A 19,708-nucleotide genomic window follows, 5' to 3' on the forward strand; every position below is an offset into this window, starting at 1 on the left:
AGTGGATAGGCGACGGGGCAAGCAAACTCGCCCAGTCCCTGGGGACGGAAGATGTCCATGTCCAGCAAAAGATAGTGTGATCATTGGTCTTTTTGATGATCTCCTCTTGAAGGCGAGTAAAAGCTTTTCGACCCTCTCCATAGAGTAATGGCATGTTGATATCGAAAATACCAAGGACACAATATGCCATGTCCTCAACTCGTGTGGTCGTTCTCTTGGCTAACCAGGACATTCTTTTAGCGATACAAGCACGGTTGACTTGTCTTCTACCATTGAGATAAATCCGGTCGATGCCAGTAACTTCAGTAATCAAGTCCGCTAGCCATTCGTCTTTTCTTCCTATTCTGGTCCAATCCGCGGCGTAGAACGTCAGGTGCTCGGGTGCAATCAGCTCTTGAAGTGTCCAGCCGCGAGTGAACCACCGGCTATTTCGAATTTGCCATAGCAAGGACTTTTTATCGAGGCCCTTGGCAGAAGGTACGTCGCTGAGATAGGCGAAGCACACCTTGGACTTCTGATAATACGCAAACATGGAATTTATAGCCTCGCTCAGTTCAGCCGAACTGGTCTTGTCGATGCAGTTCGTATCAACCCACATCCACTCAAGACCTCGAATTACGGCCTGCTGACAAGCGCACTGGACCTTGGTGAAGCCGGATTTTGTAGCAGCCGTGTGTGTGCGTGGGTCTTTCCAGTCTTGAAACGTGACCTCTTGGTCTCCCCAGGTATGAGATAAGATTGCATACGGCGGTATGTTCTCGCCATGGAACTCGTGGAGTAATAGGGTATTGGCATTGATCAGGCGCATAAGGAAAGAGTCCCGTCGGCATACGCTCAGAAATAGTATAAAGGGGCACTAGAAGGATTATCGAAAGTTGGGGAAATTTGATGTAGTCGAGGTTGAAAATTGCCTAGGCAAGAGGTAAAACCAAGTCTTTCCACGATCGTAGGTGCAAAAGCGGGGTTAAATATCTCTCAGGCTTCCTATTGAAAGCCTGGTACTGGCAGGACCTAAAATGCCGCGCAAGAATCCTACTCATCGAATCAAAACACCTTTATATCTGTAGCCACCTCAGTAATATGCGGGAGCGGGGAGCTGCTTATCTCGGCTTTCCGACTACCCACCCACTTCTGGGTCTCGTCATAATTGACAACTGGCAACTTACGCCCGGCTGCTGTGTGTGGCAACCCTCGTAACTGGGCTCAGACGACAAAGTGCAAGACGGGCTGCATGCCACAAGACTCGGGCAATGGTTGCCTGATGGCTTGAATCTTGGCGTTGGCTGTAAACATGCAGTGAGTTCCATTTTCGTCTTACTCACGTGCAACTGGATGGCCAATGACTGGAGTTTAATGGAACAGAAGCACGGCATCGATCACAACCACAGATTCTTAAATATTGACTCTTAAATATCGACTATAAAAATAACAGTCGTCCCCACCATAACACCCCGGCCAACATCCCGGTATACAAGTTCGGCGACACAAAAGCTTAGCAGCGAGTTTGTATATATGTTCCCGCCGACCTGAGCTTTGATCGAAGCGACGACGAAGAAAACAGTCATGTCGAGCGCGCTGTGCTGTGGAACGGCGACACCCATCGACACCTTGTGTCATAGACTTCATTAGGTCGAGTTAAGCCAAGCTGCTGTTAATCTCTTCAAACACTCGAATGGCATCCTCAAATCCTTTCTCCCTGGCCAATTCAAGGGGGGTTTTATGATCCTCGTTCTTCAGGCTGGGGTCCGCGCTCTTCACGTTGGGATCCGCTCCCCTTCCAACCAAGAACTCAACCTTGTCCATGTTTCCAGTCTCAACTGCGCAGTGGAGTGCCGTGCCGCAACAGCAACCAAGCCACGTAACTGACACTTCCCACATGTATGGGAACGTGAGCTTGTTGATGGGAACACCGACCTCGTCGAGGAGATAAGCCATTGTGTCGATTTGAAGATCTCCTTCCCGGTGAGCTGCCTCATGAAGCGCATTCGTCTGTTTAAAGTCGACTCCGTATTCTCGAAGTAGCTGTATAACAGCAGGTGATGCCGTTTTGCCAGCCAAGTGTGGAATGTCAAAGCTATCATCTCCATACATGGCGTTGGGATTAGCACCAAGTTCTAGTAGCCCACGGACACATTCTTCCTTGTGTATAAGTCGCCTATATGCAACTGTCAGCACAACGGTAGACCTTTTATCCGAGGAAGCGTACCCTAGGAGCGGAGGTTCAGTATCACTGCTGAGGTAGCCGTCAATTCTCCATCCGCTGTCCATATTGGCCTTGACAACACCCCAATGGCAGCGGCGAGCAGCCCTCACGAGGACATCAGTTTCGTACCGCATGCCCATTTCTAGCAGGTATCCAATCACCTCAGAGTTGCCTTCGTTGGCCATCTCTCTAGCGACAGAGACGAACTCGCGGTGAATAATGTACTGCCATCGAAGGACCGTCCTTCCAGGTGGTCTCAGTTCCTCATCCTTCAACATATGCCATCGCTCAAGCTCTTGCCGCAGGCGTGGCATGTCTCTGTCTCTTGCGGCGTCGAGCATTTTGGAATGAATCTCCTTCTCCCTGGTAGTGGGCGCTGGCTCAAGTGGTACATGAAACATGTTGCTGCAGTGCGATTTTCGACTCGATATGTGCTCGGGGGTTGCATAAATGCTATTGCATATCGTATTTCAACAATAAGACCGTTTTTCAGTTGGGCCAAGTTTTGTGAAGTGCTGACGGGAAAAGAAATGTTGCCTGCTGCTGACTTGGGGAGAAATTCGCCAATGACCATGTCACGTGCTGGCCTTGGCCTGTCTTACACCTCTCAATCTGGTGATGTGTTGAAAGGCCCATGGCTTTTCTTCAAGAAATGCATTCGTGAAAACACCCAACTTGGTATTGTATAGTTAGCCATTACTTTAATATGGCGAAGGATTTGTCGATGCAGTGAGGATAGTGTTGATTTACTCCGTACATGGGTCAGAACTGAATCTCAGCCTGATCCGGAAAACCGCAACCATTCTCTTAACATCATCCACTGCAACGGCCGCCGGACCCTCCTTTTCCCCCCCTGTATTTACGCCGTGGTGTATATCCATCCCTTTACTCGCTCCGATCACATTCAAAACAGCCAAGTTCATAATAGTTTCCGGCACCTACGCCCGCCGTGGCTGGCATAAAGTACGCGCTGTCACCCATTTTCTGAGAAAAGATGAAGCAGATCGGGTACGGGGGGCTCTCGCGGGGATCATAAAGCTCCACGTAAAGTGACACGCAGCTTTCTGTTTCTGCGCACAACTTGACGCATGTCTCCAAGTTTGCCGCAAGACTCCGGATGGGGGAGTTGTATAGGTGTCCTGAGCGCCGGACAACCTTCTCGCAGACACTGCCGTCTGGAGCCGTAGCAGCGGGAGTGTAGGCTGGGCATGGGAGAGTCGAAGTAGGTTCCGGAGACGACGACGTGGTTGAGGGTATGCTCGATGGTATGCAGGGGTTAGCATTAGCTAACGAAGAAGCCAATGCTAGGAGAGGAACGGCGATCAGTTTGAGGGAAGGCATTTTTGGGAAGGCTTCAAGTTTGGATAGACAAATGATCCGTAATTCAGGTGCCAGTCCAAATTACAGCGGCACGACGCGCTGGCACGACGCAAGATGGAGTTCTTATAGCTGAAAGATACCCCTGCGTAGATACGGAAATAACAATTGCTGTTTATTATGGGTTAGTCGAGCTGGGTCTTGATTAAAGACTATTTGCTTAGCGCAGTGCTGACTCGACTCGAAAAGGCAAAGCGAGGCGGAACTATTGACGCCACACCTAACGCTTTCAATAGTTCACATCTAAAATGCCTGAGTCCCCACCACTCAACACCTGTCAACCTGGCCTGGGTGAGATATTATTGGCTTCATTTTTCTCTTCGACTCTAGCCACGTTGGCCCGAGATCCCTGTCAGGGGGTCGAAAGGCTCCGATTTATGCTCGGCTACGCGAGGTATGTTTCTATTCCTTGTTTGGATCACACGGAGGAATCTTTTGCCTCGTTGTGAGTTGGCATATTATCGGCTGCGTCGTGGACATGTATTCTGTCTCTAAGATCATATGTTTTTACTTATATAAAAGCTCTCTTTGTGTCTGGCAAGTGCGTCATTGAAAAAGCAGAATAAGAGCTCTCCAAGCCATGTCTTTTTTCTGTTTTGGGTTCCAATTCCACTGTAGGTTAATAGGTAGTAAGTGCTTATTCTCTGTATAGGCAGGAGAGGAAAGACAACACTTCAGGTCGAATACGAGGATATTTTCCAACGGCAGGCCGTTTTCAGAGGCCAAAAAAAAACCTGATTTCGAAGCTCGAATTTACATCCAGCTCGCAAAGGCCTACAAAAGCAGCCTCGCGATAACGATTACAGATTGATGGCGGGGCTCAATTGACCACGGCCGAAAGGGGAAGTCGGTGAGATGGCAACAATGGCCGCTTGACGCACGAGTTGACATCTAGTATACCTTTTCAGATTTCGCATGCCCGTAGCGACTATTACTGTTGGATTGGGCCCTGTATACGGAGTATGTAGCTCTGAGGGTGGTCACGTGCCTTCGATGGCCGGCCGAGAGAAGTCCGGCTCGTCCGATAGGCTAGACCCAACTAGGAAGGCCACTTCGAGGCCTGAAAAGGAAGGAGGAAATAGCTTCAGGCGGACCGACAAGCAATACACGCAGATTGGAGCCATCTACAAGGATAGCCCAACTTTGCGGCAATTACGTGCACATCCGGCTACACAAATAAAGTCCGACTCCTGAGGCCCTATCTCTATCATGATGACGCGTGCTGAATTACAAGCCTTGATTGCACTGAAACATAGGCCCTGAATACGCCCAAGTCCAACAGCAGCTTGCAATAGCAGCATGCCGTTGTCATCATACAATTAGCTCTGCTAATAAGAGAAAAAGATATAATAAACAAATATGTCAATAATTCAATCCTAGTTGTTAATTTTTATCTACTAACTACTAGATCTAATGACTGTTGAGGCAGGTTTATTGCATGAGGACACCTCATGGTCAGGGCATGTACTCGCTTAATGAGGCGTATAAACCGGCCAAGTTGCCGTTCTGGGTCTCTCCAACTTTGCAATACTTAAAGAGTCCTTGCAACTATAGCATCCTCGGGTTAGTGACTAAACTTTCCCGACCATGAAGATGTCAGGAAGACCGACAACGGACTTCGCCGTCTCTTTCTATTGGCCAGCCGAGGGGACTAGGTCAGGTCCCAGGTGAGGTGATATCGGCTCACCCTAACACGCTGATCCCTCCTCAATGAGCCAACGGTCCGAAGTTTCAACACAATCTAGCCATAGTGCCATATTACCAGGGCTCGTCCGTATCTTTGACCCCTTGCTCGCGTGCGTAATTGCCCACCCCCGCATTTCCCCTCCAGCTAGGATCAACCATGATATTGCCCTGTTATCAAGAGTCTCCAATTTTTAGTGTTACGTTGCGCAGTATTAATATAGGCCTCATTACTCCCTCTGCTTTCTGCCTCATTTTCAGTCTACAGTTCTTCCCAGTGGATCCGGAGAACGGTCTGAACGATGAAGTCACAAGTCGTCGGTGCTCTCTTGAGCTTGGCTCATAGTGTCCAAGCTCACCCCTACCCGGACTACTATCCACCTGCTACGTCACCATCGCAATCGAATCGCTTCACCAACAAGCTTGGCGGCGTTGCTTGTGAAAATGAGATTTGCAGCACGATCGGTGTCGACATTCTCCGCGCTGGCGGTAATGCAGCTGATGCTATGGTGGCAACGGTTTTCTGTGTCGGGACAACCAGTGAGTGACTAATGTCCAACTATACGAACAAGTAAAATTATAACTTACTTTCGACAGGCATGTACCACTCTGACTTAGGTGGAGGCGGCTTTATGCTCATTCACAAGCCTACTCGCAAGCAGGATGTCTCGCCGTACGAGTTCGTCGACTTTCGTGAGACGGCGCCGGCTGCGGCCACCGAAGACATGTTCAAGGACAATGTCAATGCCAGCATCTACGGGGGCCAGGCCAGGTACAGCATCTTACAAAATTCTCTCGCAAACTATTTACTGACCTGGGCAGCGGCGTCCCTGGAGAGTTACGAGGCTTGGAGCATCTGCACAAGAAGTACGGCCGCTTGCCATGGGCAAAGCTGGTACAACCCTCCATCAACGTGGCTCGCTATGGATTTCCCGTTCACGACGACCTTGTCAAATTCATGAAGACAACCTATACAAAGTTCGAGAATGAGAGTTTTCTCGTCACAGACCCGGCCTGGTCTATTGACTTTGCTCCTTCAGGCAGTCTGCTCAAGCTCGGCGAGAAGATCACCCGCAAGAGATATGCCGATTTCCTCGAAGCGATTGCTATCAGTGGCGCTGATGTTTTCTACGAGGGTGCATTTGCAGATGCCATGGTCCGGGCACTTAAGCAAAAGGGTGGTATCATGACAACAGAGGATGTCAAGAACTACTCCGTCGTTGTTCGAGAACCCTCCCAGATCAACTACCGGGGTGGCAAGATCACCAGTGGCTCCGCTCCTTCCAGCGGGGCAGTTGTTGCGACCATCATGAACATCCTCGGTGGCTATGATTTCATCGGCGATCCTACACGGGTGAATGAAAGCACTCACCTAATCGATGAAGCCATGAAATTTGGTTATGGCATGCGCACCAAGCTGGGTGACCCAAGCTTCGTCAAGGGCTTGTCCCAGTACCAGACCGAGATGCTTTCAAACGCCACCGCGGAGGAGGTCCGATCGAAAATCACGGGAAAGCCTTTGGGGCTTGGGGCCTACGATCCCCAGGGCTTGGAGTCTTTGGATACGCCTGGAACTTCACACTTGGTCGCCATGGACAAGTCTGGTCTGGCCATCTCTCTCACAACTACCGTCAACCTCATCTTTGGCTCTCAGGTCATGGTGCCAGAGACGGGCATGGTCATGAACAACGAGATGAATGACTTCAGTATTCCCGGAGAATCCAATGCCTTTGGATATATCCCAAGCGAGGCCAACTTCGTCCGACCTGGCAAGCGGCCTCTTTCCAGCATCAGCACCTCCATTGTCGAAAATCCCGACGGCACTGTTTCTCTAGTCACTGGTTCAGCCGGTGGCAGCCGTATCATCACAGCGACTCTTCAGGTCATGTTGAACGTCCTGGAGAAGAACATGACAGCCCACGAGGCATTGGCCGCACCACGAATGCATGACCAACTTGTGCCGCAACAAGTCAGATTCGAGTACGCATTTGACAACTCGACGATAGCATACATGAAGGAGATAGGATGCAACATCACTTGGGTGGCGCCGGGACAGAGCACAGCTCAGGCTTTGAGGCGGTTGGCGGACGGGTCGTTTGACGCGGCCGGAGAGCCCCGGCAGCCAAACTCTGGCGGATATTCCACTTAAACAAAGACATGTTATGCAGTGACTAGTTAGAGGTAGTTATAATATATACCAATTGTCACTTTGATCTTGAGGCCATGCAAAATACTGAAGCTGTGTAGCCACATATGTAAAGTCTTTATCACACCTCCCTGATCGATACACACTTCTGAGAGCGTGACTTTTAAGTTCTACAGTTGTATGCAGCATAGAGCTTACAGCTTCCACACTTCCAAGTTGCGATACCGTCCAACAAACGGATTCATCTGCCGAAACCCAATACGCCCATCCCGAACAACAGGACCCGTAGAACGATCAACATCCTCCCACTCAAACAACACCAAGCCGTTGACAGAAAATCGAACATCTCGCTTGTCCTTGATGACTTCGACCTTGTAATAGGCTCCTTGGGTATCCTCCACAGAAGGGATAGGGTCAGCGCCCTGGGAGACGAGGTGGAAACCAGGCGACTTTCGGAGATTGGCAAGGTGGAAAGCTCGCTCTTCAGGCCATCGTCGACGAAAGTATGAGGCGTGTAGAGTTCGGATGTCGCCAGAGTGGTACTGAGGATAGGAACCATTGCGAGGTGCCAAGTTCTTGTCAAAGATGCTGCCACCTGCTACAGATGCAGCACCAAAGAAAAACATAGCCAGGCCGGGCTCTTTGATAGGCGTGAATTCCCAGGTGATGCGAATGCGGTCAGGAAAGACTTCAGGAGCCCAAAAGACAAAGTGGTCGTCAATGCCGCCGGCGCCGCTCAATTCCAGGGTGTGGTTGTTGACGGTAGCCTTGACAGGACCTTCTGCGACCCAATCAGCAACGGCATCGCTGCTGTCAAAGGTATTTCGGTAGAGAAGCTTCTCCGCGAGAGCCGACGAAGCCAGCATGAGGGGATAAAGAAGGAGAGATCGCATTTTGTCTGGGTGCAAAAGAGAGGAACACAGATGAGCCCTTCCAAGAGAATAATCTGCTTTCCTGTCGAATTATATACACGCCAAGAGAGCTTGTCTCGTCATTTATTAGACTCTCGCCTGCTACTTCCGGGCCAATGGCCGAAATTATTGCCATGACGAACTGCAGCTGTGATTCGCGGATATTCTACTTAATACAGAATAGCCTCGAGACCCTGCCATGTTGCCATCCGCGAAGAAAAGATGTCATGAGGTTTTAAGGCGACGATCGTTTCTTCAAGTGTCACAATTGGTCAGGCTAACAGGGAACTCGTCAACCAAATCCCACCAATCACCTTTTTCACGCAGGTTGCGGAATCAATGTCGTCTTTTCACTCATTAATCCGCTCAACACGCTTTTTTATCCTTTATTAATGGCACGCAAAGTCATCAAGCCGAGAGTGGCCCGATGTGTGATGAGAAGCTACTCGGTTTCGCTATAAAGGCTGACTACTGCAACATGCAAATCAGGAAAATGTTCAATTTCATTATTTCTCCGACTCGGCGTTAGACTTGATTCTGTCGAGCAGCAACTTGGCGATAGCTTCGTGTCCACTTTTGGTAGCCCGGGCTAGTGGTGTTTCAGTGTCTTCGCCGTGTTCCCAATAGCTATGCTTATATGCAGGATCGGCTCCGTTAGCAAGCAATATCTTGACAGCACCAAGATGGCCATTCTCCGCAGCCGCGCACAGAGGCGTCAATCCGTCACCAGGCCACGTGAACAAGTCGAAAGACCCTATCTCATCTACAGCGTTGATGTTGACTCGACCAGTGTTGATAAGTAGCTCAACGATTGACTCATGTCCATTCTCAGCAGCATATGACAGCGGAGTTCTGCCCCAATTCCTCTGGGCAGCATTCTTGGAGTCGGGGTCGACGCTGTCTTTCTCTAGAAGCAATTTGACGATGGCTACGTGGCCCATTTGGGCGGCGTACGACAACGCCGTCATGTCTCCATGCCACTTGAAGCTAGCCGCTGAGTTTGGATCTATACTGCCTGACTCAAGCAGCGACCTCATGACAGTGTCAAGGTCAAAGTACGCTGCCAGGTGTAATCCTGTCGCGCCATCTGGGTCCGTACCGCCGCCAGTACCGGAGCCCGGTTCATAGCGTGTCGAGCACAGCAACGCCTGGCCTGCAGCCTCAACTTTCCGGCCGCTTTCGAGAAACTCTATGATTTTCTCTGTCAGAGTGGGAGCCTTGCGAGCATGGTGGCCCCAGTGCTGCGTGGCGTAGTCATAGAGAGGATTTGAGCGCAGACGTTCGATGAGCTCCTCGTCCCCATAGAGAGCCCCAGCCTCAAAAACGTCGAATGAAAGGTATGTGAGACAAGTTTTTGTAATCTCTGCATCAGCCTCTGGAAACCACGTTCTCTGTGTCCGTTCAAAGTATTCCTGTGTGGTGTAGTGGACCAACCGGATGATGCTGCTCTCGTTTTCGATCGTGACCAATCCACAGCAGGCCGAAACCATTCCTTGAATGTCTGGGAGATTCTCTTCGTCGAATTGAGTAGTATCGGGCTCCACTGCGAGCGCGTGCTGGAGCTCCAGTTGAGTAAGTGGTCGTTTCGCGCAGGTAATCCATGCCAGAACCTGGAGTGCAATATTCCTCAAGCCTGGCTTTTGACTGTTGATTCTCTCCAAGGCCTGCTCGTATGCATAGTCCAGCGCTTGGGCTTGACCAGCTTCCCCTGGTCCTTGAATTTGCTTGCGGAGGTCCTTCAGGCCGTTTCTGATGCCCTTGGGTGTCAGTTTGTCATCAAGTGAGTCAAGAAAGATCTGCGCCAGAAGAAACCTAGACCAATAGTTAGCCAATTTCGACACGGAGGTTTCTTTGATGCATACATTCCATCCACTGCTGCTGATATTCCGACCTTGATCTCCTCTTGTAACTGCTTGTTCCGGCGGACAAAGGGTTGGAGATGCTCCATACGTCCTTTCACGTATCTCTCGACATCTTCACTGCTTGCCCGTATCTCCAATGTTGTTCCATTTTCAAATGTGTCAACAATATCGGGTATAAATCTTGATGTAGCAAAGATGTTCACGCCACACCTGGCCCGGAGTTTGAACAGCTCTGAGAGAAGACTGGCTCGGCAGCCATCCGAAGCTTGACATTCATCAAGTGCGTCGACGACAATGAAGAGACGTGAGCATCCAGCAGATACGGACTGCAGCGTTGCTAAAAGTTCGTCAAGTGATGGCCGCCTGCTGCTTCCCTTACACTGGCCCTCGAGAGCGCTGACGCTGTCCGGTAGCCGATTCAGATGTTGGATACACTGCCTCAAGATGGACGCCAGCAAGTTGTTAAGCTTTTGGTCATCTTTCCTGCGGAAGTTGAAGTAGATGTATGCAACAGCAGTGTTGGTATCGCCAAGAAATTTTGCTGTGAGATCTTCAACGACGGTCGAGGTCAGGATTGTCTTTCCAGCGCCTGGCATGCCCGGACAGAATAGCGTATTGCCGACAGTCGTCAGCCAACTTTGGTACTCTTTCGATTCCAAGAGCCACTTTCCAGTTCCTGGTTGCCGTCGACTAATAAAGTCTTGCTGTTGAGCGGCGTAGTCAAGCGGCGTGAGCCAATCGAGGGTCTTGAGACGCTACTCGTTGTCTTGCTGAAGATTCAGTCGATCCACGCCATATTTGATAGCATACATCGCTTGACTGTCCCTGTTAGCACTAATCGGGAAGATATTCCAGAAAAGGCAGTGCGATCGTTACCTGGAGATCCCACCAAGAAATGTGTTAAGTAGCGTCGTGTTCAACGTGATCCGCTCTCGCAGCTCCCGAATATCGTCTGGTTCCCAATTGACTCGCTTCCAAACCCTCTTTACCCGGCTTCTCAACTTTCCATTACCCGAATGCAAATCCCTGTACTTGTCCAGCGTCTCTTCCAAGGTCTCAAGCACATCCTGACAGCTACTAACGAGATGCTGTAGGTCTGACCGCTGGTATGCATCGAGTTCGGTCTCGGAAGCAGTGACTTCGACATCGGATAGGACGATCGAGAGACTTCTAACTCTATTACAACAAGTCAATAGGCATTTTCGGGGACTCAGCGCAGCCAAGCAACCAACTCCTTGGATATGTCTTCGAACTGGCTCGGAGCACTCCGAAAATCTTTGCGGACCTTGTTGACGAGCTCAAGGACCGCAATGAAGTCGCCAACACCGAAGCCAAAGCTCATATTCGTGTGTTTGCTTTGGAACCTTTGAAAAACTTAGGTCATGGGAAGTAGTTGTATTGAGTTGGCAACTTTGGCACTCATCAGGCAGAGAGATTTAGGAGTGCGGGGTTTATGCAAGAGAGAATCAGCTGAAGGATGACCGGCTGAAATATGACAAGTCGGCCATGAAAACTGCATAACCAACCAGCAGCCAGATAATCATCCTGTCTGAGCTTGGCACATTCTTCCACCATACTCTTTACAGTTGTCTCTAGAGAAGGCAAGTTTCCTCCTGCCACTGGGGCGCAAGAATGAGTATCAATGCGTGGCGGTGCAGAGTGAGATCCTCAGCTGCGTCCTGACCAACAGCGTAAGCATTGCACCTTTATCTACGCTTCGAAGAGGATTGCATGTTCTTAATTCCGCTTGACAGTTGCCTAGTGGAGGAAGTCATAGCTTCAGATTAGATCTATCATAGCTGGGGCCTATTCCAGCCGCCAGAAGCCGGCCCGCATAACAACTTGATCTGGTTATGGATATGTCGATCTCCCCTGGTCTTTCTGCCAGCGGCTATTGGTAGTAATAACAACGGACAATAAGTCGTTGTTGACTGAACTTGATCAAAATCTCCGTAGGCTGGGGGCGGGGTGTCCAGAAAAGCTCAGGATAAGTAAGACACTCATACCACAGCTGCCTTATATCCAAGCTTTAATAATTCAACAACAGTTTTTCACGGGACAACCCTACGGCCTCTTTCTCAAGTCTTTGCTAGCGATGCACGCATTGGCGTAGTTATGGACCGTGCTATTTCTTTTTAGGCACGCAGCCGACATGCGTGCAGGTGGACCATAGGGTTTGGCAAGCGTGTCCTTCGTCATCGTCATATCAGGATGTAAGCGGTGTGTGTCCTAGTCAGAGCTTGCGAACTCTATTCGACCAAATAGTCCAGCTGTCAGTAAGCCGTAGCGTAGCGTAAGCATATTATTATCTCACGCAAGGTGGCACATGATAATGTATTTCGCAATTTCTATGTAATGAAATGCGGCAGCAGCGTGGCGATCATGGCTGTGCAAGCCACGGCATCCGCTGGTGGGCGGTTTAAAGCACGGTTGCTGAAGATCCTCACAGCATTGGCCTCCCTCAGCACCCAAAAGGGCAGTTCGGCCGAGATGCAACCCTCCGAGCATACAGCTCTTGCCCACAAATAGCTTAAGGGTTCAAAGCTGCATTCTGTTAGTACAGAAGTTCCCAGTGCCCGTATGGCGATCGCGTTTCAGTCCTTCGACAATAGCCAATCACCGTAAGATGAATAGTCATCTTCTCTCCATACCATTTTCCCCAGAGTCTTTGGGGTATAAAAGACCCATCTACCAGGGACGGCCCGAAGTTCGTCTTCTTTCCTGAGCATCTAGCCGCCTTAAAATTGACGGTGTTCCTTGCTATCATTCTCGTGTATACCTCCCCAGCCCAACGCAAACTATGGCTCCCTCAAAGAGTGAAGACACTCAAGTGCCCCAAAAGAGTGCCGACGCTCCTCAGTCATCCAAGAACGAATCAGTCTTGACAGAAAAGGATCATGCCGAGATTGCCTTCACGGACAAATACAGCTCGCCCGACGTCTACATCAACGGCGAAACCGATACCCTGTGGTTTCCATGGATAGGCCCAATCGAGCTAAAGCCACTACGCATGGAAACCAGAACTGGAACGTTCGTGGTTGTTCTGCGCTCCCCCGTCGATGCTTGGCTAGGCAAGCACCGACACCGTGGAAGTGTAACTGCACTCACCGTCTCGGGAAATTGGAGATATAAAGAGTATGTTACATCCACCATGACTTACTATTTCATTATGCTAAGATGCCCAGGTATGATTGGGTTGCCAAACCAGGAGACTACGTGGTCGAAAACCCTGGCACAATCCACACCCTCTTCGTCAGCGGTGGTACTGAGATTGTGTTTACGATTACTGGCAGTCTTGAGTTCTTCAACGATGATGACAGTCTAAAAGATACGCTGGATATTTTTGCCTTTTCAAAGATGTACTACGATCATTGCAAGGAGAAGGGATTGAAGCCCAATGATGGCTTGTGGTATTGAGCACACACTTGTGAAAGGGACTCACGGACTAAATTCGCACATGACGAGGCACGCCGGACACAACAACCCATATAATGTATCGGCCTGCTCAGAGGTAGTCTTGATTTAAGATTTTCAGATTGAATCCGTACTCTCACTATCCATGAGTGTTTCCTCGTAAGACCTCCCAGCCATAAACCTGTAGGCTGTTGGTTGCGATTGACTTGATGGGACCAAAAACTAACTCCGTAGCCCTATCAATACACTTGTGTCGAAGGGATTCTTAAAATTGGGCTTTCGTTCCTCTATCTTCCTTTCACTCTGCCACCGAAATAAACGGTCTTCTCTATCAGCCAATCTACCCTCCAAAGCTGACACATTGGGCGCCCTTGCTCAAGTTCATGCCTCAGGCAGCATTCAACTCCAACGTTGCAATGTCATGGTCAATGAAAAAGCCGCTTCTTTGGTTGATAACGCCATTTTTCTCACATAATATTGTTCAACGTCAACCTGAAAGAAACCACCGCTCTTCAACCGAAGCCATGTGGCTCATCAATACAAGTACTCTCTCACTCGAGCTATTCGCTCGATCCGAAGGCGTCCCATATGCCATCCTCTCACACACCTGGGGTGGAGACGATGAGGAAGTGACCTTCCAAGACATGGACGATATCGAACACCGCGAAATCAAAGCCGGCTGGGCAAAGATAAAAAAGACGTGCCAACTCGCAAATAATATGGGCCTGGACTATGCCTGGGTCGATACGTGCTGCATCGATAAAACCAGCAGTGCCGAGTTGAGTGAGGCCATAAACTCAATGTTTTCATGGTATCGAGATTCCAAGATATGTTTCGTCTACTTGTGTACCCGGAAACACGAGCCGCAGCTACATACCAGTGGCAACCTCTTGGATGACGAATTGGCTAGTTACAAGTGGTTTCAGAGGGGCTGGACACTTCAGGAGCTGATTGCGCCATCCCATATGAGCTTTTTCAACGAGGACTGGGAAATCTTGGGGACCAAAGAATCACTCAGGGACCACCTGGCAAGAATCACTGGAATCGACACTGTGGTTCTCAAGAGTGTTGAAACACTGCAGAATATTAACATTGGCAAGAGGTTCTCATGGGCAGCCAAACGGGAAACCAAAAGAGTCGAAGATATTGCCTACTGTCTCTTGGGTATCTTTGGCATCAACATGCCTCTTCTTTATGGAGAGGGTTCCAGGGCTTTCATCAGGCTACAAGAGGAGATTGCCCGCTCAACAAACGACCTCACCTTGTTTGCCTGGCAGCAATCCAAGAAGTCAGGCCAGTCAAATTGGCAGCTCAGCGGTATCTTTGCCACTTCACCCAAAGAGTTCCGTCATTGCGACAAGCTACTTGTTCCCCGGGGAAAGCTTGAAGCAGAAACTGAGTTCACCCTGACAAACAGAGGGCTACGGTTCGATAGGAACTTTGACGTGAGCTATCCGGGATTCGACTCTAATGAAAATCATCTACCAGAGGGTGATTTATTCATGAGACTGGATTGTCTCGAAAGAAGCGACCGCACCCGCCATGAGGCCAGATGGGTCGGCATTGCACTGCGCAAAATTGGAACAACCTACCTGAGATTGTTCCCCGACGTTCTTCAATACTGCTCTTCCATGGTTACACACAAAGTTTCCCAGGTCAAGCAAGTTGTCTATATCGCAGCATCCCTATCCGATTCAGACGCCGAAATAATCACCAAGAACATCATGGTCGGCATATACTACAATAGCATTCCGAGATCTCCCATCATGAATACTGGGTACATGTCGGACCCTTCATTCAGAGATGAACCACTCGGCGTGGACGGCTTTGGATCTGGGGGTCTGCGCAGTTGCATGCATCTACGATTCTTTGCCTTCAATGTGGGGAGGCCGTCTAAGGTCTTTCGCATGGCCCTAATCTGTGGTTTGCAAGTTCATACAAGGAGCGAGGGCGTTCAAGATAGCCCTTGGGCTTTGTTGTGCTCGGAGAAACAGCTGCTCGAATCTGTGCCTCGAGCAGCTTCTTACAAGGACCTCTTTGCTCCAGAGCCAACCCACGGAGGGGTCAGTGCCCAAGAAAGAACTGAATTCTTTCGGGATTATGTCTTTGAGAGGTACCTGGACGACTCTGGGCATATCAGCCAGACGACGATGCCCGATTTGCTTATGGTCGAAGACCCAAGTACGTCCTACGTGAAGCATGAGGTTTCGGTCTCCGTCAACCCCCCTTCGGAGGCCAGGTTTCCGATGTCTTCTCGATACGATTATGTGATTTTCTTGTCTTATCGCAGGGTCTATAAGAGCTCTGGGACAGATTCTCTACGTATAGGAGGGCGGGCAGGATAATAAAGACTAGTTCCTATAAATCACTCTGTAATCATGTTCTTGACTATGTTTGTATCCTTGATTCAAGATCTATAAACCCGTCAAAACCTCAAATTCTTTCTAATCTAAGCCTGGGCAGCCTTTGCACCCTCTGGATCATGTGCCACCACCTCAATCTCCACCCTCATATCATCTTCACCAAGTCTCGTAACCCCCACGCAGGTCCAAATTGGCTGATGATCCGGCATCCACTTCTTAAAGTTCCTAGCCATTGCAGCGAGGGCTTCGTTGTTGATGGGAACATGATACGAGTTGACTCGAAAAACCTGGCTCCAGCCCTTGCCGCCAGCGTGCTTAAGGTTGTAGTCGACATTCTTAAAGGCTTGGTCGGTTTGCTTGTTGATTTCGGTGGGGATCTCGGTCACTTTGCCCTCAGGATGCCATCCTCCTGTTACAGATCAGATTCAGTCAATATAGCATCTGGAGCCATGTTGAACTCACCTTGTCCAGAACATTGGATGGTGTCTCCCACTCTGACAGCTTGGCTGAACGAGTACTGTTCTCTGTTGCTAACGCCAACGTCGGGATAGCTGTAGTACTGAAGGTGCGCCATTTTCAATAGTGTAAAGATTGAATGAGGAATGTTTGTTGCGGTCGTAGTAGACGGTTGGGTAGGATTATTATACACGATGCGATGAGAGGTGCGGAATCTAGATTCCGTGACCCCGCCAAGCTTATCATTGATCATGACGCATCATAGCATGGCCATATTCCTAGCCTTAAACTCTATTTATATAACATGACTTCGCCAAGATATGCTAGAAAATGTCGTCTTCTATTGCGCGACCATGGCCAAAGCCCCTTTGTCTTCAATAAGTCGCCAGGCTTGGCCTCAGCTGTCTGTTAAATCTCCTAAAAATGACTGGCTGGGCCAATTCCAGGCGAAGTTCTCCCATATTGCATCACTATCTGGCTGGATTCCAAAACCAGGTTCTGAAACTGGTTGCATATCTGGATTCTCTTCCAGTGCCCATAAAGGCCAATCCATATTCTCAGTCGCTTGGCCACCTCCAGCCTGCTTTTCTAACAGTGCACCATTTGATCCCGTCTCTTGTGAATATTGATAAGGGTCACCTTGGCTTATCATAGACTCGGTTACTGGCACCTTGCTCTGTTCACTCCCCATGCGATCTCGTATAATCTTCAGCAACCCGCAATGATAATTAGCAGGAGGCTTCCATGCAGTTGATAGCTCCTCCAGCGTTTGAAGGCAGGACTTGATTCTGTCGTCATCTGCTTCGCCGGGCCCATGGCCTTGTCGGCTATGGCAGGGTGGATCGAGTAACGCCAGTGCTGCTGAAAGGTTTACGTATGTCGCTACCAGTGGACTTTTTCGAAAGCTTCCAAACACTTGACGATATTGATCTCCTAGGGAAGATACGCTCCTCGCAGCTTCGAGGTATATGGTAACGGCTTTTTGTGTTAGCGGGTCAACTTGTTGCCACGGTTGCTGACGCGAGCTGGAAGGCCGGTGACGCTGGATATACGGCCTTGAAAGAAGGATAACAACGGTATGGTATACCATGCAGAGGGTGTAGGCTTGTGGGAACTTGTTAAGAACTCCGCCTTTGATGGGCTTGAGCTCTGTGCATAAACCATATAGCCAGCTCTTCAGCTCCAGAAGAGTCGAGTCGAAAAAGTTTCGGCGTTGGTCACCGACTGGCAACTTCTTTGGGGCATATCTAGGACTTGGTAAGTCGCGGTTCAGTGTTCTTATAAAAAATGGCACCTTACAGACTAGAGAGGACTCTTTCCATGATTTGGCTCAGTTTGATCCAAGAGGTATGTAGGCTGACCGACATGTTCGGGTTGACTGAGTAAAGGGTGTGACGAGGGTCGCCCTGTTGGGCATGTTTTGGTATCTCTGGTAGTTTGACAGCCCCTTGAAAATCCTTCCGTCCGCCGCTATTGTCAGAGCGTGGGCTCGTAGGCTTTGATTGAGGGGAACTCACAAGCATAGCGCAAACCCTTCCCGTATAGCCGGCAGAGGTCTTATCCACGCAATACAACGCCCAGTACAACTGCCTCCGAAGCTCTGCTTCTTCCACGGTCATACGTACTGAGCTAACCAGAGTGTCTGGGTCGAGATGAAGACCCATATCCACGACCAGTCTATTCGCCATGCCCGAGTACAGCCATCCGGCAGCGTCTTGTCCGGAACCCTCCAGATGTTAGAATGAACGTTGGATAACAGAGTGTAGGTGCTCACAAAGTAAACGATACTTAAAATAGCCAGGGATTGAATCGTCGTGATACTTGGTCGCTTGAGTTCGTCATGAAGGAGGGCCTCGATCGTATTAAGAAATGGGCGACCGGCCGTGTTTGCATCTTCGGGATCCGAACGTGCTTCGACACAATCCGAGTATCGAGATCCACAAGCAAGTATGCAGTGCAGCAACAGCGGGCTGTAATACCGGCCCTTGCTGCTCTTGCTATCACGAAATAGTGCCTCGTCAACGACCTGAAACCAGGGATTGTCCCAGATAAAGTAAAGGTCTAGGAGTTGAGCCTCAACTTCTTGGTCAACAATTACTTGGTCACCAAATGTCGGTTCATACAAGTCTGTGAGTGGTGAAGAGTGCTCCCGGGGTGAAAGATCTTGTGCATCTGAGGTATTCTTAGCTCTAAACAAGGGACAGGTGGAACGGGGATGAACAAAGAACACACCATCAGAAGCCCGAAATTCAAGGCGACCACTTGTAGTACCAAAATATCGCGCTTCTCCATCTCGGTCAAAATTCATTGATTCATCAAGAGCCAATGCCCCCTCAACAGCGTCACACAATTGATCAATTGCAGTCGCCGAGACATCGGTTGTGGAGCTTTGTGGAATAACGTTCCCCAGCATCAACTGGGTCGCGGAAGCATCGATATCAATAGAGTGCATGCGTAGAATCTCTTCAAGGATTTGAATCCTAGCCTGCAGCTGTCGAACGTATGCCTTGGGGGCCATTCCACGGCCGTCATCTTCCGTGGTGTAGACACAATCCAGTTGGCGGCCAGAACACCGTGAGCATCCTGGCTTCTGGCCATCACACTGGCCATCAGTCAGCACAACATGCTATAGCATGGCATAAACGCACAGATCCACCTTTGCACGGCGACGGCGGCACTCTTGGCAAGCCTTTGCTGCGTATCGGCCCCGGGCTCCGGATTTGCCGGGAACGGCGGTCTTCTGCCGGGGATTGGAGGACAGGGGGGCTGATCCGCGGCCAGCAGGTGCCACATCAGCCATCTTGATACCGTGAGTAACTGACAAATGACGATGAGGATCAGGTAAGAGGAAGGGGCCGAGTCGAATCTCGTCGAGGACGAGGATGCTCCGGTGCGGGGACCCACTTTGGCGGAATTTACATTCCGGGCCCCCCCCCCGCGGAGCTGGACAGTACGTGTCTCCAGCACGGTACGTCTCACAAGGGCCAGCTATGTATGGTTAGAGAGTTCATGAGTATCATGGTCCAGGTTAACTAATCAATGCCTTTTCCAAGCCGTGTTTTTGCCATTTGCTATCAAAAAGTGCAGGTAGCATTCGCCAAACGGAGCTGACCCAATCTTCGGTCCGTTCTGCATCCAGGCACTGAGCATCCAACCCTCCGGCAAAAAATGAACCTCACTGAACTGATTCAACGGTCACAGAGTCAAAAATTGATGATGAGAGTGGGATTCGAACCCACGCCTCTTGCGAGACTGCGAATCGTTGCTAGTTCTTGTGGAACCTGAACACAGCG

The 19,708-nt window shown here is 49.8% G+C and overlaps 9 protein-coding genes across 9 annotated transcripts; 3 read left to right on the forward strand and 6 right to left on the reverse strand.

Moving 5' to 3' along the window:
- Positions 1-61: 61 nt before the first annotated feature.
- On the reverse strand, positions 62-808 carry NECHADRAFT_28122 (uncharacterized protein; the record flags this gene model as incomplete). The annotated part of the gene is made up of 1 exon (XM_003039918.1): positions 62-808. A coding segment is annotated over one exon (747 nt), but the record flags the coding sequence as incomplete, so codon positions are not given.
- Positions 809-1,379: 571 nt separating this feature from the next.
- On the reverse strand, positions 1,380-3,544 carry NECHADRAFT_101795 (uncharacterized protein; the record flags this gene model as incomplete). Its single annotated transcript, XM_003039919.1, has 3 exons — positions 1,380-2,656; positions 2,783-2,877; positions 3,146-3,544. 3 exons carry the CDS (start codon positions 3,542-3,544, stop codon positions 1,636-1,638), a joined length of 1,515 nt encoding a protein of 504 aa, XP_003039965.1. The 3' UTR covers positions 1,380-1,635.
- A 2,021-nt stretch (positions 3,545-5,565) lies between these two features.
- NECHADRAFT_96628 (uncharacterized protein) lies at positions 5,566-7,412 on the forward strand (the record flags this gene model as incomplete). Its single annotated transcript, XM_003039727.1, has 4 exons — positions 5,566-5,584; positions 5,618-5,803; positions 5,861-6,035; positions 6,086-7,412. The coding sequence occupies 4 exons, from the start codon at positions 5,566-5,568 to the stop codon at positions 7,410-7,412; spliced, it is 1,707 nt and encodes a 568-aa protein (XP_003039773.1).
- A 26-nt stretch (positions 7,413-7,438) lies between these two features.
- NECHADRAFT_85539 (uncharacterized protein) lies at positions 7,439-8,302 on the reverse strand (the record flags this gene model as incomplete). Its single annotated transcript, XM_003039920.1, has 2 exons — positions 7,439-7,496; positions 7,608-8,302. 2 exons carry the CDS (start codon positions 8,300-8,302, stop codon positions 7,439-7,441), a joined length of 753 nt encoding a protein of 250 aa, XP_003039966.1.
- A 524-nt stretch (positions 8,303-8,826) lies between these two features.
- On the reverse strand, positions 8,827-11,524 carry NECHADRAFT_85540 (uncharacterized protein; the record flags this gene model as incomplete). The annotated part of the gene is made up of 4 exons (XM_003039921.1): positions 8,827-10,132; positions 10,183-10,937; positions 11,172-11,358; positions 11,415-11,524. 4 exons carry the CDS (start codon positions 11,522-11,524, stop codon positions 8,827-8,829), a joined length of 2,358 nt encoding a protein of 785 aa, XP_003039967.1.
- Positions 11,525-12,922: 1,398 nt separating this feature from the next.
- Positions 12,923-13,721, forward strand: NECHADRAFT_72193 (uncharacterized protein). Its single transcript, XM_003039728.1, has 2 exons — positions 12,923-13,317; positions 13,368-13,721. Exons 1-2 carry the CDS (start codon positions 12,983-12,985, stop codon positions 13,597-13,599), a joined length of 567 nt encoding a protein of 188 aa, XP_003039774.1. The 5' UTR covers positions 12,923-12,982; the 3' UTR covers positions 13,600-13,721.
- A 399-nt stretch (positions 13,722-14,120) lies between these two features.
- On the forward strand, positions 14,121-14,870 carry NECHADRAFT_28132 (uncharacterized protein; the record flags this gene model as incomplete). Its single annotated transcript, XM_003039729.1, has 1 exon — positions 14,121-14,870. A coding segment is annotated over one exon (750 nt), but the record flags the coding sequence as incomplete, so codon positions are not given.
- Positions 14,871-16,081: 1,211 nt separating this feature from the next.
- NECHADRAFT_9618 (uncharacterized protein) lies at positions 16,082-16,533 on the reverse strand (the record flags this gene model as incomplete). Its single annotated transcript, XM_003039922.1, has 2 exons — positions 16,082-16,368; positions 16,422-16,533. Coding segments are annotated over 2 exons (399 nt in total), but the record flags the coding sequence as incomplete, so codon positions are not given.
- Positions 16,534-16,812: 279 nt separating this feature from the next.
- On the reverse strand, positions 16,813-19,215 carry NECHADRAFT_85544 (uncharacterized protein; the record flags this gene model as incomplete). The annotated part of the gene is made up of 5 exons (XM_003039923.1): positions 16,813-17,662; positions 17,715-18,142; positions 18,190-18,578; positions 18,648-19,017; positions 19,072-19,215. The coding sequence occupies 5 exons, from the start codon at positions 19,213-19,215 to the stop codon at positions 16,813-16,815; spliced, it is 2,181 nt and encodes a 726-aa protein (XP_003039969.1).
- Between the last annotated feature and the right edge of the window lie 493 nt (positions 19,216-19,708).

This window comes from Fusarium vanettenii (genome assembly GCF_000151355.1).
Source record: "Fusarium vanettenii 77-13-4 chromosome 10 genomic scaffold NECHAsca_82_chr10_2_0, whole genome shotgun sequence".
Taxonomy (NCBI): domain Eukaryota; kingdom Fungi; phylum Ascomycota; class Sordariomycetes; order Hypocreales; family Nectriaceae; genus Fusarium; species Fusarium vanettenii.